The sequence below is a fragment of the Lepidochelys kempii genome, chromosome 3 (assembly GCF_965140285.1).
Source record: "Lepidochelys kempii isolate rLepKem1 chromosome 3, rLepKem1.hap1, whole genome shotgun sequence".
Taxonomy (NCBI): Eukaryota; Metazoa; Chordata; order Testudines; family Cheloniidae; genus Lepidochelys; species Lepidochelys kempii.
In genome coordinates, this window is record NC_136382.1 from 168,541,039 (window position 1) to 168,567,060 (window position 26,022).

General features: G+C 39.9%; 1 protein-coding gene across 6 annotated transcripts in view; it reads right to left on the reverse strand.

Moving 5' to 3' along the window:
• Positions 1 to 6,856: 6,856 nt before the first annotated feature.
• The window catches only part of TRAF5 (TNF receptor associated factor 5), a 38,947-nt gene continuing 19,781 nt past the window's right edge, over positions 6,857 to 26,022 (reverse strand). For 5 of the 6 annotated variants that reach the window (XM_073338954.2, XM_073338951.2, XM_073338950.2 and 2 more), the window contains exons 4-13: positions 18,552 to 18,771; positions 16,511 to 16,568; positions 15,056 to 15,157; positions 14,057 to 14,221; positions 13,227 to 13,304; positions 12,764 to 12,838; positions 12,410 to 12,502; positions 10,883 to 11,023; positions 10,141 to 10,309; positions 6,857 to 8,827 (exon numbers count right to left, since the gene is read on the reverse strand). In XM_073338954.2, the coding sequence (XP_073195055.1) occupies positions 8,250 to 8,827; positions 10,141 to 10,309; positions 10,883 to 11,023; positions 12,410 to 12,502; positions 12,764 to 12,838; positions 13,227 to 13,304; positions 14,057 to 14,221; positions 15,056 to 15,157; positions 16,511 to 16,568; positions 18,552 to 18,766 (1,674 nt within the window). In that variant the 5' untranslated portion in view covers positions 18,767 to 18,771 and the 3' untranslated portion in view covers positions 6,857 to 8,249. Of the gene's footprint in view, positions 8,828 to 10,140; positions 10,310 to 10,882; positions 11,024 to 12,409; positions 12,503 to 12,763; positions 12,839 to 13,226; positions 13,305 to 14,056; positions 14,222 to 15,055; positions 15,158 to 16,510; positions 16,569 to 18,551; positions 18,772 to 26,022 lie in introns of those variants that run through there. The other variant, XM_073338955.1, reaches the window with a different exon arrangement.

Here is a 26,022-nt window from a genome sequence, read left to right on the forward strand (position 1 = left end):
AGTCTGTATTCGCAAAAAGAAAAGGAGGACTTGTGGCACCTTAGAGACTAACCAATTTATTAGAGCCCGCGCGTGGTGCGTGCGGCCAACGCAGGGGGCGGGGTCACGGCTGCCAGGGGGCGGGGTCACGGCTGCCACGTGCCGCGGGGACTCTCTGCGAGAAGCGAATGAGGGTAAATCAGTGGGCGCCGTATGCAAATGAGCTTGTAAAGGTTCGCGTCCTACTTGTGCCCAGCCCGCTGCCCTCGCAACGGCCCGGCCCGCGGGGAAACCGTCCTGGCGCGTGAGCCGCGGAGGGCCTGGGAGATTCAACCTTTGCAACCACTGACACGTCACCAGCAGCACCTGGCTGCCTGCACAGTCCCCAGCCTTCGAGCGCCCTGAATTCCCGCTTCTGCCCGGGGCTGCGCGCGTGGCTGATCCGGAGCGGCAATGGGTGTAGCCCTGGCGTGAAAGTGACGTTTACTGACACCAGTAAAAATCTCCGCTCTGGGAGCCTAGCTGTGCGGTAGAGCAGGCTCGCCCCTGGGTTGTATGCACACGGGAGTTGCTTTTCCGGCTGCACTCTCTCCTCTGCATATAAATTACATTGCTTGGCAAAAGCGCACTGCGTGCCAAATTGGACAGCGTACCTTGTTTCTTTTCACATATCCATTTTTAATCCACTTTCCCCTCAATTATCTTACACAACAGTTTGTCACTAGGGCTGCTCACAGCAGGTCTGCATTTTTCCTGATGAATTTACACACGGTAATCAAACAACATACCTGAGAGTATGCACTGATTGCCACTGTGACTAAAAAAATCCCAATAGGAGCACAAAGCTAGTTTTCAGTGCTAACATTGCCGTCTAGGTGCCTGCAGCTTACCTGGCTATGTATATGGCATTGAGACCTCTAAAGATAAAAGGCAAGATCCAAGGGCTATTTCAATCCCCACTTTAGAGGTTTGGTTGGTTTTTTTTTAAAGCAGCTGGCAGTTTCTTCCTGGTCTGTCCAGGCAGCTGGCATCACTGAATGCCCCATATTTAGAGCCATACTAAGGGGAGTGGGAGCTGTTTAGAATGGCGGATGTAGCCCCAATCTGAGTGGGTTGTACTTCCTCTGACATACAACACAATAACCTAGACAAACCTTAATTCAATAAGGTTTAATTTAATTCTGTACGTATTTTAAAAGTTGTCCATTGTATTAAAAATGCAATTGCTAATATATTATGGAATTATATGTAATTTCTCTAGGAAATCTGACTAATGCAGTATTTTGAAGTATTAGGAACTTAAAACAACTCCTTCGGATAATACACGTGAAGTGGATTTCCCTAGAAATATTTGGGATGAGGGGAATGCAAAGGACTCCCCACTCACCTTTTGAATTTTCACCTTGTGCAGAAAACCATTGTCTGGGTGATTACCCATTCACAATCTCTTCAAAGGCCCAAACTGGATAAATGACTCAAAGTTATGAGGGTTCTTGTTCTGCACAAAATCGTGTTACAAACTCAAAACCACAGGAAAACCCTCATGTGGGATTTTGAAGAACTGCTTACCTGCCAGAGCCCATGTTGGAGTTGGGGGGGGGGGGTCAACTCGAGTTAGCTTATTAGCATCCGTGTAGGTGGTTCTGTATTTTTAGTGTTTTCTCTTATGCTTTTACCTTAAGAATGAAGTGTGCTTACTTAGCAAGAGCTGTGTGGTGACCTGTATCAGTGGTGATTACATGGTGTACAGTCTCTGAAGAGAAGGCAAAAGAAGCCTGGTTGGGCAGCCTGTCTTTTGCTGAGAATATCATCATTTAGTCAGGGGACTGTGCAGCCTGGAAATACCCTGGTCAGAAGTGAGAGAGATCCATGTCTCCATTCAAGAGAGGAGATGGTTGGGGAACTGGAAGCCTATACTAGGTGACCTTGCTGGACGACAGAGGGCGCATACCAGTGCAGTTGCCCTGAGCTGACACGCGTGCCTCTCAGATACCTTGAGGATCTGCTTTCTTACACTTGGGCAACACGTACATTCCTGGTCATAGAATTGAGCTTGATGGGGATTCTCTCCCACAGGAAAGAAAGGAGGACAGACTTTGGTTCTTGCACTGGAGAAGGGCCCAACACCTTCTATCTCCAGCCTGGCAATTCAAGTGTGAACTTTACTGTTGCCATGGCCAAGCCAGAAGCGGGCACAGTACACCAGAGAAGTTACTTTGATAATCCTGCCATGTTCATGGAGGATAGGCCCAGCAATAGTTATTAGCTCTGGATATCCCATAGCATCTGATTGCCAGGAGGTAGGACTTTACAACAGGGGATGGATAGCTCAATAATTGCCCTGTTCTTTGTTCATTCCCTCTGAAGCAGCTGACATTGGCTGCTGTCAGAAGACAGGATGCTGCGCTAGATGGACCATTGGTCTGATCCAGTATGGCCATTCTTATGTTCGTACCATCATAATTAAAGCTACGTTTTAGTTACGGGTATTTTAAATGAAAGTCATGGACAGGTCATGGGCAGTAAACAAAAATTAATGTCCCGGGACCTGTCCATGCCTTGTACTATATACCCTTGACTAAATGTTGGGTGTTGGCAGGGTGGAGGATGGCGGCACATAATCTGGGACCCCCGCTGCTGCTTTCTGCTAAAGCATCTGGTATAAACTGCTGCCAGAGACAGAATACAAAACCTGATGGATTGCTAGTCTAATCCAGTGCAGTGAATTATAAATTGGTACGTGCAGCTGCTTTATGATGTTAAAATATGAAATACCCTTACATAAATAAGGTAGTTTTCATTTTCTTTGTAATAAAGGAGTGTCCTTTCTTGGATACATAGCAAAAAACTCTGGGATGCAAATATCTATCCAGTATCCCATTCTCTTCTGTAAAAATGGTTTAAAAATTCTGCCTGAAGTTGTTAATGCCACAACCACTTTAGAAGGATGATGAAGTTCAGTTTATTCTTTACATATTTTACTGGTACAGGTATGACAATGGGATAAAAAATGACAATATATTAGTAAAGAGTTATCCAGAAAGGCTAAAAACTGGTCAATAAATACATTAAAAACATACCACATGTTGCTGTAGAAATGCTGTAGAAATGTTGTATACTCATTAAATATCATACATTCGCATTGAAAAGTTTTTGGTGTTTTCCATGCAAGTTACAACTTGTCTTTTCTCTAACATCTATGCTATGCAACATTCCTTCCTTACTAGGAACGGGATGATATCTAAATTCCACGTTATAAGTAAAAACACCTGAAAAAACAAAATCCCAACTCTCAACTGCTTTTATAAATAAGTTGATTAAAATGCTTAAAACCCTTAAAAATGTAATTTACTGAGCAAATTCTTTATAAAAGGCAGTCTTTTAAAAGAAAGCTGTTACCATAAACCCAAAATGGGTTGCTTGTGCTTCAGCATGTATTTCTTTAAATTATTTTAAACCTATATTCATGGCAAAAAAGTAAATATAGTCAACAATTACAGAACAAGAGGTTGCAATATGGATTGGATGCAAGTTTAACATGCTTCAAAATCTGTCCAAGAACACACTAAACATTTGTCAACATCACAAAACCATCACCTAATCTAACCATCTGAAATGGAGCTCTGATAATACTTAGTTCTTTGCATGCTCAAAGCACTTCCCAAACATTTTCTATTAGTTCTAACACCCCTGTGATGCAAGTATTATCCCCATTTTACAGTTGGGGAAATAGAGGCAGAGGGAGTTAAGTGACTTGCTCAAGTCCAGACCATGCCCTCCCATCTCTCTGAGTTCTATAATACTTTTCTGTATTTTACTACTAACATTCTAGTAGTTTTATGGAAACAGGTGGTAGGTATCACTTCCATCAGTCCTAGTAGTCATTCATATTACATCATTTTGAAAGTTACAGCACAGATGTTACTGTAAAAAAAATCAACATTAGATCCACTTTAATGCACCATATTGGGTCACAAAGTTCTAGCATGCTGCACCTTTTTAACACACACCCATTCTTTTCAAAACAAAGTACTAAAGATATAAGATCAAATTCTGCTCTCTAGTATAGGTGCAACAGCTATTAAACTCAGTGAGAGTTGCAGTTGTACAACAGATAACAGAATTTGGCCCATAGCATCTGTCCCTGGGAACATCTATAATCCCCACAGCGGCCCAATATATACTGGCACAGTACCATCAAAATTGAAATATACCACAAAGAGGTGGAAACGTAGCAGCATGGAGAACTTTCCAATTTTAACAATATGCCTATCTGAACCATGTCCCATAATCCATCTGAGAACACTAAGTTAAATTTCTACCAGTCTGGAAATTTCATCTAAGACAATGACGGCAAAAATGTCATGTTTTCTGCCAATTACCTAAAGCTATAGCATTCAGCCAATATTAAGATTTTCATATGAAATGTCAGGGCACATTAGTAATTTTACCCGTTCTTGTCCTTTTCCTGCATTTTCTACCTAGTTCCCTACAGTCCTTGCTCCACTTTGGTTTTTGTCCTCTTGTCACAAGCTTACTCCAGATCCTTCCTGATGTCTTGCTGCCTTTTCAGAAGAGTCTCTAAGTTTGCCCCCACTGTTGGGTTGCAGGAGCAACTAATTAACTTTACATATCTAGCTATCTGATTTGCAAGTGAAGACAGACATCTAAATTCTATTACTTGTACCCACAAAATGATTATGGATGCAAAATTAGAGCCCTCTTAAAAGTGTCCATAAAGCTTCTGCAAGGCACACATGCACTTGTCCCCACTCCTTCCTTGATAGTTGTTCCTGTAATCCCCCGTGCCTGAACTTGGCTTGTTTACGCAGCCAGTTTCGCCCCAAAACCCATACCCAGGCATAAATTCACCTGCAATGGAGAGGGAACTCAGAGCAAAATTCCTAGCTCTCCCACTTCATCTGAAATGCAAAACAGAGCCTGAAAGAAATGAGGGTCAAATTCCTAAAGTGCAGAGTACGCAGAGTTGGGGCTGGATTTTCATGAGAACTCAGCTCCCAGTTAGGCCCCCTAGATTGTGAGCTCTTTGGGGCAGACACAGGCTTTATGTTCTGTGTTTGAACAGCACCTAGCACAACAGGGGTCCTGCTCTATGACTATGGCCCAAAGCTCTATGGTAATATAAATACTAATAAATGAAGTGGTCAGATTTCCAGAAGTGCTCAGCAACTAGCATTTCCTTTTGAGGGCTCCTGGGCGTGAAGCACTTTTGAAAAGCTCATTATTTAAAGTAGGGCTATCATGTGATTAAAAAAATTAATAGTGATTAATTGTGTGATTAATCCAACAGTTAAACAATAATAGAATACAATTTAAATATTTTTGGATGTTTTCCACATTTTCCGATATATTGATTTCAATTACAACACAGAACACAAAGCCTACAGCGCTCACTTTATATTTATTTTTTATTACAAATATTTGCACTGTACAAAACGAAAATACAAGTACAGTAATGCAATCTCTATCATGAAAGTTGAACTTACAAATGCAGAATTAAGTACAAAAAAACCCCTGCATTCAAAAATTAAACAATGTAAAACTTTAGAGCCTGCAAGTCCACTCAGTCCTATTTCTTGTTCAGCCAATCACTCAGAGAAACAAGTTTGTTTACAATTACGGGAGATAATGCTGCCTGCTTCTTGTTCACAATGTCACCTGAAAGCAAGAACAGGTGTTTGCATGGCACTGTAGTAGCTGGTGTTGCAGGATATTTACATGCCAGATGCACTAGAGATTCATATGTCCTTTGTGCTTCAGCCACCATTCCAGAGGACATGTGTCCATGCTGATGACGGGTTCCGCTCGATAACAATCCAAAGCAGTGCAGACCGACGCATGTTCATTTTCATCATCTGAGTCAAAAGCCACCAGCAGAAGGTTGATTTTCTTTTTTGTTGGTTCGGGTTCTGTAGTTTCCACATCGGAGTGCTGCTCTTTTAAGACTTCTGAAAGCATGCGCCACACCTCATCCCTCTCAGATTTTGGAAGGCACTTCAGATTCTTAAACCTTGGGTCAAGTGCGGTTGCTATCTTTAGAAATCTCACGTTGGTACCTTCTTTGCAATTTGTCAAATCTGCAACTACAGAGAATTCTTTCCTGGGTATCTGGCTGGTGAGTCTTGCCAATGTGCTCAGGGTTTAGCTGATCACCATATTTGGGGTTAGGAAGGAATTTTCCTCCAGGGCAGATTGGAAGAGGCCCTGGGGGTTTTTTGCCTTCCTCTGTAGCATGGGGCATGGGTCACTTGCTGGAGGATTCTCTGCACCTTGAAGTCTTTAAACCATGATTTGAGAACTTCAATAGCTCAGACATAGGTGAGAGGTTTATCGCAGGAGTGGGTGGGTGAGATTCTGTGGCCTGTGTTGTGCAGGAGATCGCACAAAATGATCATGATGGTCCCTTCTGACCTTAATATCTATGAATCTATGAAAGTGTTCTTAAAATTAACATGTGCTGAGTCATCATCTGAGACTACTATAACATGAAATATATGGCAGAATGTGAGTAAAATAGAGCAGGAGACATACAATTCTCCCCCAAGAAGTTCAGTCACAAATTTAATTAACGCATTGTTTTTTTTAACGAGCGTCATCAGCATGGAAGCATGTCCTCTGGAATGGTGGCTGAAGCATGAAGGAGCATACACATATTTAGCATATCTGACACGTAAATACCTTGCAATGCCACCTACAAAAGTCCCATGCAAATGCCTGTTCTTACTTTTTGGTGACATTGTAAATAACAAGTGGATAGCATTATCTCCCATAAATGTAAACAAACTTGTTTGTCTTAGCGATTGGCTGAACGAGAAGTAGAACTGAGTGGACTTGTAGGCTCTAAAATTTTGCATTGTTTTGTTTTTGAGTGCAGTTATGTAACAAAAAAAAAAATCTACATTTGTAAGTTGCACTTTCACAATAAAGAGATTGCACTACAGTACTTGTATGAGGTGAACTGAAAAATACTGTTTCTTTTATAATTTTTACAGTTCAAATATTTGTAATCAGAAATAATAATATGAAGGGAGCACTGTACACTTTTTGTATTCTGTGTTGTAATTGAAATCAATATAGTTGAAAATAGTAGAAAAACATCCCAAAATATTTAATACATTTTAATTGGTATTCTATTAACAGTGCAATTAAAACTGCAATTAATTGTGATTAATTTTTTTAATCCAATTAATTTTTTTTAGTTAATCGCATGAGTTAACTGTGATTAATCAACAGCCCTAATTTAAAGCAATGCTTCTCCACACACATCCTCTTTTCTCCATCTTTGGGGAATGCTTCATGTTAGCAGAAACCCTTCAAGTGCAGTTTCCAAAGTTCTGAGCCACTGCAGGGCTGCTAAGTCACCAAAAAAATAAAATAAAATAAGTTTCCTCCACAGGCAGAAGAGGAGCAGAAGTTTCAAAGCTTTTGCCCCTGCCTTCCAGCAGTGGACTCAACTGGTCTGCTACTCTTGTAGGTTAGTAGATGGGCTGAGAACCCCAATAACGATCATATCTTGGGAGGCGATAAGCACCAGCAGCTTCCATTGACTTCTAATGGGGACTGGGGATGCTCATCACAAATCAGGATCTGGCCCAAAGCACTGAGCAGGAACACAGGGGACACTAATGACATCAATGTGAGTTGTGGTTGCTCAGCACAGCTGAGTAAGCAGGCCAGAACTATAAGACATCTTCATCCAGACTTTCCAATAACTAGGAGCTCTGAAATTCCTGGCTAGGTTTTTCCTACCTGGCTCAGCTTTTCTCCCTTGGTTTTTAAAAGTCAAGGTGCTGCTGGGAGCAGGATTCAACTCTTCATTTGCAGGCAGTGTTGAAATGATTCCCTCGCAAACCCACAAGAAATGCACCTAGACACCACTATGATGGGAGCCCTATCAACGTCTGTAAGTGACTGGAACCACAAGCTTGGGTTCCAAAGTGCCTACTGCAGTTTCATCTTAAAATGCCAATCTTGAGATGTGAGCCAAGCATTCATTCCCAAAATATATTGAACAGAGTCAAAATACTGGTTTGAATATATTGATTTGGTTCACACCATCCAACTGGACTTACAGATCCCAGACACAGAGAAAGTAAAAAAGAAAGGTTGGTGATTTGGCAACTCAGTAGCTATCATGCAGTCAAAAATATAGTTGGACTAGTGGCAATTCACTGTTGTATGAAATTGGCCAATAGTCACTGAGAGAAAGCATTTCTTTATCATTAAAATAGTCATGTCTTCCAGGTACTTCATAATTCCTCTAGGTCAGTTAAATCCACAACAACTTTCAAGAACAGAGTGTCATCTTTGACATAAGTGTTCTTTGCATTTTCCAGCACAGTGTGTGCCACAAACCTTGGGCACCCAGAGGCAATATTCATCTCTCCATCTGGCCTTTTGAAACTGCTGCTGTTAGGGTCGGCTCTGAAGACTTCCACAATGTGATTTTTTTTCCCACTTTGGTCCAGAAGCATAAGTGTAACTTTTTGCTTGAAAGGCCATGGTAGCAATGAGTCAAACTCCCCTCTCATCACTACGAAGTATAGGGAGACATGCGTCCCTTTTCCTGAGCCATCCCCATTCAGATATGCTCTTGCACATAATCTGTACCCACAGCGGCTGGTATAAAAAGGCTGGCTGAATATAGAGACAGTGCGGCCTTCCATGGCTTCCTTTTTCTTCATCTTGTAGTCCATGATTTTCCAGATTAGTTTTCCATTGTAACATGTGCCCTCCAAAAGCTTAAACCGCTCTTCGTTTTTATTGATCTGTGCTTTGTGAAGACCGATGTGGACATCATGTTTGTTGGACTGGCCTTCCAAAACAACTTGGGAAGAAAGACACACGAAACATCCAGTTAGGGAAAATTGTGATTGAGACAAAGTGAATTACAGACTAGGGGACCGTAACAACTATGTGGCTAGAGCCCAGAGTTTAGAAATAACTGAGGAATCACAGGAACTACACAAGACAATTAACTTTGTGGCAGTGGCCATTTCAGTGAGTCTGCTGCCATTAACATAATTTGAGTCAAGAGAAACCTCTTAATTCCAGCACAAAAGACCCCCATTTGAAGACTGCCGTCACACATGCATCTTAGAGATGTGACAGAGATGCAAAGTTTGCTTTTGGATCTCAACTTCCTTCAAGTTTGGGTGTGTTTAGCTATACGAGGTTTTGGTTCAGATCTGTTGGATAGACACATCCGTGTTCTAGTCATTTATTCAAAAAGCATTTCTTTGTAATTAAAACAGTCATGTGTTCCAGTTACTTTTCATAATTCCTCTAGGTCAGATAAATTCACAACTTTCAAGAATGGAATGTCATCTTTGACATAGGTGTTCTTTGCATTCTCCAGCACAGTGTGTGCCACTGATTATTCTAAGAATTTATGCTAGTCTTTTCAGGTTGTAGCAGGAAAATAACCTGACACTATGGGGCCTAATTCTGAGCTCACAGGTGAGAGTGAGGAGTAACACCATAGAAGTGAAAGGAGAACCAAGCCCCACGTGTCCTACAATAGCGGAGCATTACAGGCTGCACAACAAAAGCAGCTTACATAGAACCCCGTTGTGCATAAATTTCTTGAACATGACATAACAACAACGACAACAAAAGCAGCCCACTGGAATTTAAGGGAACAACAGGGTAACAAATAGCAGCATTAGTACAGTGGAAGTTACCAAAAAGTGTAATCTTCCTGTAGTAAATTTACCCTTACTCTCTCAGGCTAAAGTTTTTAACTTCAGAATCCTATAACAACTTCATTGTAGGATTATTACACTTTTTGATAACTGCCACTGCAATTACAAACGTTGTCAGCCAAAGGGCTGTGCACCAAGAACTATGACCAACTATGGTCAGTAGAAGAAGGCTGGAGAGAGGGCACAACTCAATGCAAGTTATTGCAAAGGTTTACCTGTCATCCACCATGAATATCAAGGACATTTATCACAGAAATGTCGTCATCATTTTGGTTAAACTTTTTGTTCGGGCTGATGTTCATTTTGAAGAGCCACATCAGGCTAATTGTGCAAACAAGTTGATGGGGAAGGTGATCCAAACTGATAAACAACATCACAGCCTCTAGTAACACCAGTTTTTACTCAAAAAATACAAAACAAAAAAATCCGAGCATACCTAAACGCTGATCATATGTCTCCATAAAGGAAATCTTCTGCTTTACATTTTCAATAGTCTCCAACAGTGGCCTCAGGTCAAATTTACTTTGCTGCTCGTTTGACATTTGTATTAGCTGCCGCACTTGTGTTTCCAGCCATGCAGATTTATCAATATGACTGGCAAGAGTCTTCAAGTTTAATGCAGGAGGAGGGGAATGAACACACATTAATAAAATTAATCATTTCATTTGAGATTCAAAAATGTCTTTGTACAATAGTAATATTGACTACACATTACATTCAAGAATATCCTCATTTGCCTTTGGAATCCTTCAAATGTTTCCTCATGATTAATTCAGCATTCATTCACTAAGAATCAATGTCTAATTCATTACCATTCACCATTTATTACTTTCATCTCAACTGGTTTGATTAATTTACACCAGCATAACTGAAATTGGAAACTGGCCTTATGAGTCCTATTCATCACACCTTACTCTGGTCAAACTCCCATGGAACTCCCAAGCTCCCATATTAATTATAATGGGAAGGCTGTATGTATTGTATTTTAAAAAACAATAGTGGTTTAAATCCATATATGGAGCACAGTGCACTCCAGAAATCAATCCAAATTCATGCAGTAAGTGGCTTTGAAAGCTGGTGTTTGTTATTGTCCTGGCATTAATTACAACTATTGCTGGATAATTGTATTCCAGGCCATAAAAAAGCAATTTGTCAGTAAGATAAAGTAAATGTCTCACCTGCGTGTTTACCATCAAATTGCTGTTTTTCCCAAGCAGCTGTGCAAACTGTCTGAATTCCTTTTCACACTTTTTAACTGTGTCTGCTAGCTGTTGGATTTTAATCTCTTTAAATTCCAAACTCTTATATAAGTCAGATATCTAAACAATGGAAAATGAAGAGTGAAAACTCAAGCCTATCCAAAGCATACAGGAAACAGATTAAAACGTATGGAAGCTATATAGGTACACATGGAAGGGTATATTGATGTGCTGCACCAACATACTTAGATATAACAACTATTTTCCTGTTTCAAAATGTTAACCCAAAATCCCTGGATGGGGCAGAGGTGAGGATGGAATCCCTGCCTGTGTGTGTAAAAACCATAAGCGTTTATTGGCTTTGCTAAAGAACCAGATTTTTTAGTTCGAATGCTGTAGGAGACTCAGACCACCAAATGTTGACTAGCCACTAGAGGGGGACAGAGAGCCATACTGTGTTAGGAGGGATTAAAAATGCATTGCACTAAAATTATTGGCACCTAGTCAGTGTAACAGATGAGTTAGGGGGAAGCACTGGCTCCTAGTACTGCAGTAATGTGCTACATTGTAGAATTCTGAATCATTTACTGTTTTTGCTCCTTTGTTTTTAAATAAACACACATATTGGTCTGAATTCATTCTGAGGTTTATATCTGCTTCTGCTGATAGAAGCCCCAGGTGCGGGGTCCCAAACAGCGGAACATCTCTTGGGGGTAGAGAGCAGCTGGTTGCTGGGCATTCCAGGGTGGCTGCAACTTCCTCTCCATTGGGAGGAAAGGGGCTGCAGATAGTGGATGGTGCTGCCTGTAAACAGGGCCTGGCCTGGGAATCCCCGAGGCACCTATCCCTTGAAACTGCATCTTTGCCACCGCCCCCCCAGCCAATTTACTATGGAACCCTAGACAAAACTTAGGATGCCATGTCCACAGCCCTTCCCCCCAAAGGGAGAGTTTGGGGTGAAAAACAGCAAGGAGAGCAGTGGCAGTGAATACACAAGGGTGCAGTGCAGGGGTGGGGTTCAATCTAGCTCAGTGGTTCTCAAACTGTGGGTCAGGACCCCAAAGTGGGTTGCCACCTCATTTTAATGGGATCGCCAAGGCTTGCTTTACACTTTCTGGGGCCCAGGGCTGAAGCCCTAGGGCTTCACGCCTGGGTGGCAGGGCTCAGGTTACAGGCTGCCCATCTGGAGCTGAAGCCCTTGGGTGACGGTGCAGCTTTGGCCCCCCTGCCCAGGATGGCAAGGTTTGGGCTCCCTCCCGGGGGGGAAGGGGGGTCATGTAGTGATTTTTGTTGTCAGAAGGGGGTCGCAGTGCAATGAAGTTTGAAAACCCCTGATAGCTTATTGGCTTCACTGGAAAGGGTTTTTGACTGGCTTGCAGAATGTGGGATAAAAAGTTTAATATTCTTTAAAGAGGAGGCTGGGCCAATCCCAACACATGTGCAACCTGGACTTTTCTTTTACCAGTTAAAAACTGTTGAAGAGTGTTCATTACATATGTTCATTACCTGTTCTTCCAATTTGGAATTCTTGTCTAAAATTTGTAGCATGTGTTCCCTCAGAGCAGCGTTCTCATGTTCTGCAAGCTTTCCTCTTTTAATCTGGGGGTGGGAGGGTAAAAAAAATAAAGGCAGATAAACAGAGCTGTTAATAGAAAGTTCTGTTGGGGCAAGTGGTTAAATGTTTCTTTGCCTGCTTCAAAAACAGACAAACAGCTCCAAACAACTGCTTACTTTGATATCTTAAATCACATTGAAAGGGACTCTGAGAGGACAGAAAAATAGTTACTTAGGCTACCATCCTTTAGTGCTTTTGGAGGAAAACCCCAGTCACAGTACAAATGGAGGTCTAGATTACAGTACCTTTACAGGACAGCCGTATTGTTTATAGGGACAATCTACTTCTGCCTCAGGACACACACAGAAGTGCTTATCCATCTGCAAGTATTAAAACAAATTGGTAGTGATAAATTTATTGAATTATACATTCATTGAACCTAAACTCCTGCATAAGGGGTGCAAAAAGGCCAAAGTGATGTTAAGATACCATTTGTCACATACAATGGAGACTGATTAATCAGTGTCAACGAACGAGACAGATGGTTTACAATAATGCAATGTGCAAAAGCTCTGCAAAGCATAGCACGTTCCTATGATATGCTTTGATAAGGTCATGTATCAATTTTAGGAACAAACAGAAGTAGCATCTAGAGGAATGAAGCAAATTCATCCCAAATGTGGAACGGTGAGGCCTACGATGTAAGTTCTAGTTTTCACAAAACGATACAATTTGCCAACTTACAGTAAGTGATCAAACAAATAATACCTCCTTTTTCAGAATGATCTGAGAACAGTTGTGGAGACAAGGCACAGGAAAATCAGGACATTCATTTTTCTCATGGTTCTGGGGGAGAAAAAAAAAAGATTGATTAGGAATGGCTTATACTTGTTATTCATGAATAACTCAATTTTTCTAAGATCGTACAGTGCATGCAAGAAGGAATAGGCAAGATATATATTCTGCACAGCAGCACATACTTACATCAATACACACATTGTTGGCACACACACACACACACCACGTTAAAAGAATGTTATGGTTGCAAAAATCAAGCACTCAATCGTTAGGAAATGCCAGAATTAAAAGTTGCTTGTGCAACCTTAATTCAACCCTCTAAAACGTGCATAGCATCCTAGGTCCTCTCAAAGGAAATGTTGCCAGAATTTTTTTAATATGAGCAAAACAACATACTTTTCCCTAGCCTTGATCTCAGAACCAGCTAAATCATTTTGGCTGAAATATTCAAAAACCAGATTTAGACATTTGAGGCCAGATTTGTCCTTTATGTAATTCCACAGACTGAGAGGATAAATTTGGCCCATTGGCTTCAGCACACGCACAAAAAAATTTACTAATTTGTCAGAAATAATATTTTTAAATATACAAATTTTATTTTTAAAAAGTATTTTTTAAAGGGAACAGATGTCAACTTTGTACCTACAGTTATCAATATTGTTATAAAATACATGTATTATATGTTCTTCAGATACTCAAATGAATTTTGTTTCAGAAGCATAAAACCTCATAGCAACTTTGGAACTTTTTTCACAGCAATTTAAACAGTTGAACTTTTAGGAAATCTTTCGCAATCTTACCTTTAAATGAACTGAAACCACATATTGATTACAGTACTGGCATATTTCTTCTCGAAATTTACAGTGCAGACTTAGGTGATCTTTTAAATCTTTCCGAAGAATCTGATCCTGACATTCATCATTAGTGCACTGAACACTTTCAAATAAGCATTGCTGAAGGTGATCCTGTGCCATGCAACAACAAAACATCATCATACTTTAAAAGTCACATGAGTGTAGAATGCACTGACTAGGTTAGAGTTATGGTTAATTGTGTCCTTACTTAAATACCAAAGCATCTGCTAGAGATATTAAGACACTACATAGGTTTAGTTAAAGAAAACTAAACAACGCTTTCCCAGTAATGGCTCTGATAATGAAAGTCAGAGAAAGGTCTGAAGACTCAGAGAGAATCTTTGCTTTGACTTCCACTCCTTGTCCAGTTAATGTCTCAAACAGGAACCAAACTGAAACAATGTATGCTGCACTACCTCTTTCTCTAGGTCCTCAGAGCTCGTCAATCACCGTGGCAGCTACCTGCCTGAGTCTCCTTTCTCTCCGTTTCTGCAGAATTTTAACTTCTATTTTAACAAAATTACTGGTTTGTGCTCTCATAGGAGCAGAGAAACCTTCTGAATGTGACCCAATGTAGTACTGTCTTACTGAGTCAGCTGAAAGACAGAGACATTGTCACAAAGAGAAAGGATGTGTGTTAACAGGAGTCCTTATTAAGCCAATTATTTAAAATATAACGGATGTGGACTTACAACTGCAACAGGTTCGGCTTAGTATTTAAGTTTCATGTTTACATATAGTAGTACACTGAATAGGTCAAATCAAGACGTATGTTCTTAGGCCAAACTCCAGTTACAGTAATCTCAATGCTGTAATAACCCTGAAACCTAATGACAATAGTTTAAAGGGGAAAGAGCAAATTAATTTATGACAGGTCAAAGTTTTGACTGACTAAAGTCTTCAGAATTTTGGCCAATATATATATAAAGATACTTTAACACTAACCTGGTATCGTCCCAGAATTATTTTTGAATTGCATTGAGGAACATTTTTGCAAAATACTTGCAAGTTGAGAACTTCTCTTTTACAGCAATTGTCTTTGAACACCTGCAAAGGAAGCAATCTACAATCACAAAATTTAAGAACTTGTGTCATTAAGAACACAAAGGACAGCAACCTACCACAAGAAATCTTTTAAATGAGAGGCGTCCACTCCAGCTGCTAGTGTGATTCCAAACAATGTCATACTGAAAACATATACTGAGAATAGCGGTAAAAGGAAATCACTGACAATACCAGGAGACTAAGAACAACAGTGGGATGTTTTGAAGCATGAAATAAAAACAGGCTGACTACATGGATTATGCATTGAGCTACCTATCGTATTGCAGCTTTGGAAACCTGGGATTGAGGCTAACCTTGATATTTCATTCTAGGACCTGCATTGGGCTGAAGCTGTTGTAGAGGTGATGCTTTTAGCTTCTGGGAGGAGGGGATACAATGCATTGCTCATAAGCATCTTCCACTTGTTGGATGAGAGCTAAATTAAGCTCTCAGAGCAGACTGTCAGCCTTCTTTTGTGATCTTCAAATGAGAAGCACTATAACAAGCACAAAGTATTACTATTATATTAATGGTCCCAAATCTTTTTTGTGTGTTACTGTTGCCACCACAACTCATGCACACAGTAAACGGGGGATGAATCCACTTAATAAGATGGTGAGTGAAATACCTACAACATCCCTAACACGTGGAATGACAGGCACAACCTGATACCCAAGTTCCTTGCTGGGTAGGGGATGTGAAATCCACTGGGACTGTGTCCTGGCAGAAACACATGGGTACAGGGAGGGCTCATGCTCACACTCTGGGCCAAATAAATATATTCCTAAAAGGATGTGGCTTAAAAAATAGCCATTGTGTGACCTTTCCCCAAAAAAAGAATACCAAAAAAAAAAAAAAAAAGTGTGCAGGATTAATGAGTTACATTGAAAATAGGCAAGGTGACAGATTACGTTAAAACTAAGTACTGTTAAATAACCAGAATAGGAGGCCAGATTAAAAGAATAAGAAATCTATTCTCTGCTGTAAATACATTTCAAGACCAGAGACATCTTATGAGTCCACCAAGTCTGTGGGTATAGGCCGCATACCACTGGGTTTAAGGCAGGACTCCCAAAACAGAGTACTAAGATGGCTTTATTTTGAAACAATTCAGTGGAGTGTAAGGTAAAAGCTCCAGCTGTAAGGCATTAATGTCTTATTTCACTAACAAAACATCACCAAATACAGAGCTTCCTTGCTCATTGTTTCCAGAGATGAAGGTGGCAGTGCCCTGGTTCATTTAAAGGCTGAGAGCTGCATTTGTCCCTACTTTATCTTAGTCTTCTGTTGGAGCCCGCCCCCCTACAGGCTGGATGTCCAAGCAACCATAACTACCAGAATTATTCCTTTTCTTACCTCATGCGCTTTTATTGTTTCTTTGTCTACAGGACACGTGGGTACTGCATTAAATTCTCTACATTAAAAAAAAAAAAGGGCAGAAAAATGTTAATTCACAGAATGCTTAATTCCTTCTACATAGGCTTGGCCATACTGATTCAGACTATTGGTTCATCGACTTCATTATCCTAGTGGCCAATACCAGATGCTTCAGGGACACGTGGGAAAAGCCCCATAATGCACCTTGCTAATTTTCAATACTGCATGTGGGGATTAAATGTTTGAATAGCACTTTGAAAATGTATTGTGCTAAGAATTATAAAGCCAAGTTCTACCCTTAGATTAAGTAGGAACTGCATTTAGTATGAGGAAAATTTACCCTGTTATTAATAAGTATTTTTTTAATTAACAGAATTTTATTACCCAATGACTATACATTGCTAGTAAATGATGTTATATTTGGGAAAAACCTCACAGTGTAGGTGAAAGGATCATTATCCTTTGCCTAACTCAAGCAATGCCTTCCCTTCCATGCTTGAGACCTTTTAAATGTGCCGAACTATCTCAACAAGTTATGAGAAATACTAAAAAGAAAGGGCAAGAAACAAAATACCTAATGATATATTATCCAAGGAGTGACAATCCAAAAGAAAGAGAACCAAATATGAAACATTAAAAAGTATATTTAAAGATACTGACATCTATATGTGTAACAAAGTTTCAGCGAAGTCTACATGGCCAACTCCAACCTTCAGTTATATAAGGACCATATATCAATGTATCCCCACTGTGCAATTAGATCTGTGTGGGTGAACGAACCCCTTTTACCTCTGATGAGCCCCCCATGAAGTCAACAGACCCTTTCACCACTGTGAGCTGACTGCAGGATTGGACTGATTCTGATCTCTCATCAGATTTATAATGGTATAACTCCATTAAAGTCAATGGAGTCACACCAGTACAAGTGAGAGCGGGATCAGTCTAACCACCAATATAAACTACTGTTTGTTTAACGCAAATAACAACAGGCACCTAGATATCATGGTGACAGACAGAGTTCTATGCCCATTCAATCACCCTGCTGGCTGGTCTCTCACCTGTCATACTCTATAGTATAAAAGCTCAAAATTTTTATCTGAAAACAATTGCATCAGACCCACAACTTGATTTACTTTGTTTGAATTGCCAGAAAGACCTCATGTTCCTTACCACCACCTATCCAAACTGTACTCAGGACCTTTTTAAAAAACAAAAAACCCAAACACATACACACATGTACACACTCCTTGATCCCCAAACGACAGATTGTATCTCAAGACATATGTACCTTTAGCCAATGGGAGTAGGTGCCATTCCCGGTCTGCTTTCAAACACAGTCCACACACTGAGTAGAGTCCAAACTTGTCCCCTTCCTGGGGTTTGGTTTTATTATAACAGAGAAATTAACCAGAATAAAGTATAAAGTTCAGCTCAATCCTATTGTGTGGGTTTGACCACACCTAGGGTTGCCTACCCCGACACTCACTCACCCCCCTAGATTCTTTCTAGTCTCCCATATAGCTGAGGTCTTGTCTACACACAAGAGTTAAATAGATTTAGTTAAATCGATACAGAATCTGAGGTAAACTGATGTACTTCCCCCTTCCGCGTACACACATCAGTTTCTAAACCGATTTAATTAGATCAATATAACTTTTACGTTTAGAGAACGCCTCAGAAGGGTAGCAAGTTGCCAGCCTCTGTGAGTCAGCAGAACTAACTTAAGCCTTCCCCCCAGTCTGATCAACAGCTGCTACCAGATTGGAGTGTTTCAGGCTAACATTGCCAACCTGCTACACCAACAGAGACTACGTACTTTACACACGCATCTCATAAGGTTTGTTATTGAGCCCAAGCCCACTGAAGTCAATGCATTTTTCTGTTGAATTCCATTGGCTTTGGATTAAGTCCTTTAACATTGTTATGGCATTTGGTGTTGATTTTTGAAAGATGTTGACTATTGTTAATTGTTGGGGGGAATTATTTGTAGAGGGAAGAGAGAGAACTGTATTGTTCTTACCTCAGAGAAATAATACAATGCTGGCAAAATCTGTGACCACATCCTGTCTGGTGAGGATTGTGAAGGACTAAGTGGCAATAGGCACATTTGTACCGTTCTTCTAAGGTTTCAACAAAGTGGTAGTCAGTGTCAGGTTCAAAGTCTAGAGAAATGCCGCTGGTGGAATTCTGGCGTGCGAAGATGTTTGAGAGACCAGTAAGTTCTTCAGAGGCCATGGAAGCTGTATTGGAAAGCCAAGGACAAAAAGTTTCAATTTAAGTACCTTTATGACCAGTAAAATCACCTCCACTACAGTTTGCAAGATGAACATTAATGTGTTTTTGGACTCATTCTCTCGCCGTAGACTTCAATACGGATTTCAGATTCGAATGCAGGATCAGTTACTAGACAGCAGTACAAAAAATATCATCAAGGCACTCCAGAATGATGAATGATTTATTTCAGAGCTAGCACCAACGTTTATGATTGTGAAGAGGTTCACAGTCTGAAAATTTCTCCCCAACAGAATGGAGGTTACCTTTCCCTAGTTCTCGTGCTAGATCCTGCAATCCTTACTCAAGCAAAACTGCCACAGACTTCAATTAGGCGTAACTTGGTCCTACAAGTCCCAGGCATCAAAACTTTACATACAGTAATAAAAATGCCTTGGATTTGAGCCCACACACCTTTACTAATTCATTTAAACTAGTTCAAAAAGAGTAATGTCTCACCAGGGTTCACAGCAACTGGAAGAAAGAATGATGACTTTACCATAAGTACAGATTTGACAGAGATCAAAGACTTGGGACCCAATACTTCTCTTTCTGATTGATCACCGATTTACACCAGAAGGCTAGAATTCTATTTTTCAGAATCTTACTTTAGTTAGTTATTTGTATGTTATTAACTGCATTAGTCATGTTTGAAAAGAAGTAGGGAGAAAAGCAAGATTGCAAATCAGAATCGTAACTTCATTTTTTTCTCTCTCAGTCTTATCAGGGTTTGAAATAGATACACCATTAATTTCGAGCCTAAATGGTTCACCAAAATAAATAAAATAAAAATCATCAGACCTTAAATCTGTGTCAGGTCCCTCAGTCTAGGGCAATGGGTCTCGGACTGATAATAGCAAATCCTTACCCTTGAACGAGTGTAATTTTCATCCCTTAAGATGCAACATACATAAGAATTTTTTTTTCTGCTCCTGTTGCTGTTTACTGACCAACAGAGAAGTTTACGTAGTGATGTTAACCTAATTAAATACATTTAGTTATGGGATGTGTGTAGCAGCAGAATACACCCATCATATTAACCTACATTTAAATGACAAGTTCACTCACAACACACTCTATTGATCATTTTTCCATCTTCTTCCTTACTCATAGCGTAGAGCACAACTAACTCGTGGAAACATGGTTTATGGTAAGGTAATTAAAGTGTTTACTTTTCTTTTACAGCACTGTCCTTAGGGCAACACCGATATACAAGTTACCTTACTGTATATCAGTGTGTAAGAAACTCAGTCAAGATCTTAGGTGCTGCCCAGGGCTGTCAAGCAATTAAAAAAATTAATCATGATTAATTGTGCTGTTAAACAATAAAAGAATATCATGTATTTAAATATTTTTGGATGTTTTCTATATTTTCAAATATACTTGATTTCAATTACAACACAAAATACAAAGTGTACAGTGCTCACTTTATATTTAATTTTCATTACAAATATTTGCACTGTAAAAAAACAAAAGAAATAGTATTTTTCAATTCACCTTATACAAGTACTGTAGTACAATCTCTTTGTCATGAAAGTTGGACCTAAAAATGTAGAATTATGTACAAAAAATAACTCCACTCAAAACAATGTAAAAGTTTAGAGCCTACAAGTTCACTCAGTCCTACTTCTTGTTCAGCTATTGCTCAGAAAAACAAGTTTGTTTACATTTAGGGAGATAATGCTGCCCGCTTCTTGTTTACAACGTCACCTGAAAGCGAGAACAGGCGTTCACATGGCATCGTTGTAGCTGGTTTCACAAGATATTTACGTGCCAAATGTGCTAAAAATTCCTATGTCCCTTCATACTTCAACCACCATTCCAGAGGACATGTGTCCACAACAATGATTGGTTCTGCTCAACAATGATCCAAAGCAGCGTGGACCAATACATGTTCATTTTCATCATTTAGTCAGATGCCACCAGCAGAAGGTTGATTTTCTTCTTTTGGTAGTTCGGGTTCTGTAGTTTCCACATCAGAATGTTGCTCTTTTAAGACTTCTGAAAGCATGCTCCAACCTGGTCCCTCTCAGATTTTGGACGGCACTTCAGATTCTTAAACCTTGGGTCGAGTGCTGTATCTATCCTTAGAAATCTCACACTGGTACCTTCTTTGTGTTTTGTCAAATCTGCAGTAAAACTGATCTTGAAATGAACAACTTGTGCTGGGTCATCATCTGAGACTACTATAACATGAAATATATGGCAGAATGCAGGGTAACACAAAGCAGAAGACATACAATTCTGCACCGAGGAGTTAATTCACAAATTTCATTAATGCATGATTTTTTTTTAACGAGCATCATCAGTGTGGAAACACGTCCTCCGGAATGGTGGTTGAAGGATGAAGAGGCATACGAATGGTTAGCATGTCTGGCACGTAAATACCTTGCAATGCCTACTACAAAAGTGCCATGCGAACGCCTGGTCTCACTTTCAGGTGATATTGTAAATAAGAAGTGGGCAGCATTAGTTTGTGATAGCGATCGGCTGAACAAGAAGTAGGACTGAGTGGACTTGTAGGCTCTAAAGTATTACATAGTTTTAAATATTTGAAATAAAAAATAATAATATAAAGTGAGCACTGTACACTTGTATTCTGTGTTGTAACTGAAATCAATATATTTGAAAATGTAGAAAAACATCCAAAAATATGTAAGAAATTTCAATTGAATTCTATTGTTTAACAGTGCGATTAAAACTATGATTAATTTTTTTTTAGTTAATCGCGTGAGTTAACTGTGATTAACCAACAGCCCTACTTCTATCATATCTTGTTGGCAGGATTCCTTTTTATGTCTCTACTGTGGCACACTATCTCTCTTCCACAGTTATCTCCTACCCCTTAACCACTTTCTGTTCAGATACATTTTGTATATTTTTGCTGTTCTTTGAGTTTTCATGAAATTCTTAGTGGCACAAGCAGCTCTTAAAGGGCTGAATCCTGATCCTATGAAGCCATTGGGAGTCTTTTCATTCACTTCAGTGGGGGTCGGACTGTGTAGGCATATTCTTAATATTTGTGATTCTGTTCATAATAAATTGTAAACCTGCAATATTGATTTATAATATTTGTAAATCTGCATTTATAATTCTTCTATTTGACATAATTGTAAATCTGCAATATTGATTTACAATTCTGTATTAAAGCTTGCAAACTGTACCTTGCAAACCGCTCATATGGACTCTAAATTGATACTTTCTCTCACTTGTTATTAAGATTGACGCTTGTAAAACTAAACGGCTTAATTCATTCTGCTTTTTCTGTATTGACGCTTTCCATTGATTGTAATTGAGATTGACGCTTATAAATGTAAATCAATCAATTAACGTTACTTTCTTAAATGGTTATGTTCAATTGGCTTTACTTTGCCAACAGATACTTTGTGATAGAGATTGACATGCTTTTTTGTAACACCCGTGAAGAGCCGCGCTCATAGAAATGTCACATAGAGACTCCCACCCTCTATAGTTTGGATCAGGAATGTTAAAAAACGGGGAGTCTCAAATAAATAACACCTTTGTATGATAAAAGAAAGTCAATACCGAAGGAATGTTAAGAGACAGGGAGTCTCAAATAAAATAACAATACTCGGTGAAATGAGAAATGTGTTTTTATTAAAGTAAGGAATGTATGTGAATGAATGGTGGGTTTTGGAATAAATCAGGGAAGTGCCAGCCTAGGAATTTAACATCAATTGGCCGAAGAAGACACCAGGTGGAGACAACCAGAGAACCCCACCGGAGGGCAAACTGGGATCCACCCGACCAATTCAAAGGATGAAGAAAGCTGATGAGCACCTGACAGCCGTCCTGGAGCCGTCATGACTAACAATATGACAAAGCAAATTCCACGGACTGGCATAGGAAGAAATTCCTATAAAAATGGACACTAAGGACTGAGAACTTTGAGTCTCCAGTTCTGCCACTACCCTTCAGGAGCATCGGATGCGCATCTGACACGGACTCGGCTCCATTCTCGTGTACAGGTTACCTGGCCAGTACTCTGTCACGAGCAACTTCTAGACTGTTAACTAGAACCCCGATGCAGAACTGGTCTGAATGAATGAATGAATGAATATATATATATAGATAGATAAGTAAGGAATAAGTAACAATACGACAGTGTGAGTTTTATATTTCTTTTTATTATATTTACAATAAATGTGGCATTTTGCCTTGTCCCTTTAATAAGATCCTGCTGGTTTTTATTTTATTGGTATAATAACTGGGCCCAAAACGTAAACTCTGATAATCTGACTACTGCAATAAGTGATATACCACTACTATGTGTTTAATTCTGCAACATAATTCTGACCCGAGAAGCCCCTCTAGTGTGGATATATTATTACAGAAAACGGAGACAAAACCATACCACTTTCTAGCTCAGGTTCAGTAGGTAAAATTAACCAAAAGTTTAAAATAGAATATTAAAGGCAATTAAGAGTGTGAGATTAAAAAAAACAATGATTTCATGATAAACATTTTCATTCTCTTCACAGGTCAGTGTCCTAATTCTGATATTTACATTACATTTAAAGTGCCAAATTCATCTCAGCCCCTTTGCCTTCATTTAGATGGAACGTCAGATTTACACAAGTGTCTCCAACCAGGCATAACCTAATGGCTGCAACCCACAGGGGACATAAGCCCTAACAACACTACACAAGCATAAAGCTTTAGTGGGGTTCTCAAACTGTGCTGCACCGTGACCCCCATCTGACAACAAAAATTACTAGTTTCAGAGTAACAGCCGTGTTAGTCTGTATTCGCAAAAAGAAAAGGAGTACTTGTGGCACCTTAGAGACTAACCAATTTATTTGAGCATGAGCTTTCGTGAGCTACAGCTCACTTCATCGGATGCATACCGTGGAAACTGCAGCAGACTTTATATATACACAGAGAATATGAAACAATACCTCCTCCCACCCCACTGTCCTGCTGGTAATAGCTTATCTAAAGTGATCATCAGGTGGGCCATTTCCAGCACAAATCCAGGTTTCTCACCCTCCACCCCCCCACACAAATTCACTCTCCTGCTGGTGATAGCCCATCCAAAGTGACAACTCTTTACACAATGTGCATGATAATCAAGTTGGGCTATTTCCTGCACAAATCCAGGTTTTCTCACATCCCCCCCACCCCCATACACACACAAACTCACTCTCCTGCTGGTAATAGCTCATCCAAACTGACCACTCTCCAAGTTTAAATCCAAGTTAAACCAGAACATCGGGGGGGGGGGGGTAGGAAAAAACAAGAGGAAACAGGCTACCTTGCATAATGACTTAGCCACTCCCAGTCTCTATTTAAGCCTAAATTAATAGTATCCAATTTGCAAATGAATTCCAATTCAGCAGTTTCTCGCTGGAGTCTGGATTTGAAGTTTTTTTGTTTTAAGATAGCGACCTTCATGTCTGTGATTGCGTGACCAGAGAGATTGAAGTGTTCTCCGACTGGTTTATGAATGTTATAATTCTTGACATCTGATTTGTGTCCATTTATTCTTTTACGTAGAGACTGTCCAGTTTGACCAATGTACATGGCAGAGGGGCATTGCTGGCACATGAGGGTGAGAAAACCTGGATTTGTGCTGGAAATGGCCCACCTGATGATCACTTTAGATAAGCTATTACCAGCAGGACAGTGGGGTGGGAGGAGGTATTGTTTCATATTCTCTGTGTATATATAAAGTCTGCTGCAGTTTCCACGGTATGCATCCGATGAAGTGAGCTGTAGCTCACGAAAGCTCATGCTCAAATAAATTGGTTAGTCTCTAAGGTGCCACAAGTACTCCTTTTCTTTTTGCAAAAATTACTACACGACCACAAGATGGGGAACTGAAGCCTGAGCCTGCCCGAGCCCTGCTGCCCTGGGCGGGAGGGAGGGGGAGGGGGAGGGGGGGAGGGGCAAAGCCAAAGGGCTTCAGCCCCATGCATGGGGCCTGTAACCTGAGCCCTCGGGCTTCATATTTGGCCCTGGGTGGTGGGGCTTTGGCCCCAGCAAGTCTAAGCCAGCCCTGGCGACCCTATTAAAATGGAGTCCCGACCCATTTTGGGGTCCCAACCCACAGTTTGAGAACCACTGGTATACAGTAAAATATATATAGTACATATGGAACTGCTTGTGTACAAAATCAACCTTGCAGATTGCTCTGTTTAGTCACCCCAAGTGAACAGTTTTCTGTTTCAACCTAGGGACAATTTTCCATTTCTCTCCATTTATTTTACAATTGCTGATCCTGTCCCCTCTGAAAATGGACTTCCTATTTCTCTGGCACTGAAACCTTGACCAGGAACAATTTTGCTTTTCTGCCACTAATCAGAGACATAAAAATGCAGAACAGAAGAATTGCCAGACCCGTGGTTTGTCTAGTCCAGTATCCTGTACAATCGACAGTACCAGCTGCTTCAGAGGAAAGTGCAAGAATCACCACAAGGGCCAAGCATGGAATAAATTTCTAGCAGGGCAGTTTTATTACTACCCTCTTCAGTTAGTGGCTAGAGTGCCCTGAAACTTTTCTCCTATGATTTTTTTAACCCCTCTCATTATCTATGTATGTGTCCAATGCTTTTTTGAATCCTACTATGCTCCTGGACTAAGCAATCTTTAATGGTGATGAATTCCACAGTTAACTGTATGTTGTGTTCAAAAAGCACCACCACCTCTTTGTAGGAGTTTAAATTTTTTTTTGGCCTTTACATTGACTGTACTCTTGTATTTATCTTCTCTTGTAATATTTTTGCCCAGCTTATCTATGCCATTCAGTATTTTATATACCTCTTTAAGGTCTCCTCTGAACCGGTGTTTCTCAACCACTGGGCAATGAAAGGAAAGCAAGGGCCTGAAAATTTTATCACATTTCCTATATGCCAGGAAAATAACATTTCAAAAACAAATTTGGGGTGGCCACAACCTTCTATATTTGTGGGGTCAAATATAGTAACTGATACATTTTTTCTTACTTTTATAGCAAATGTGATTATTATTATTTAACTTAAAATAAGTGGTGGCGAACCTGGAAAAGTTGAGAAACACTGCTCTAAACTAATCTTTTCAATTTTTCCTCATATGGAAGTCTCTACACATTTGAAACCCCCTGAAGTAGGAGATATTTAAAGCCAACACAGGAAATTATCCAACATGCAGGCATTACAGTCCACTCATCTCATGAAATTAAATAAGAAAAATGTTAACCAAACCAAAAATAGTCAACAAAA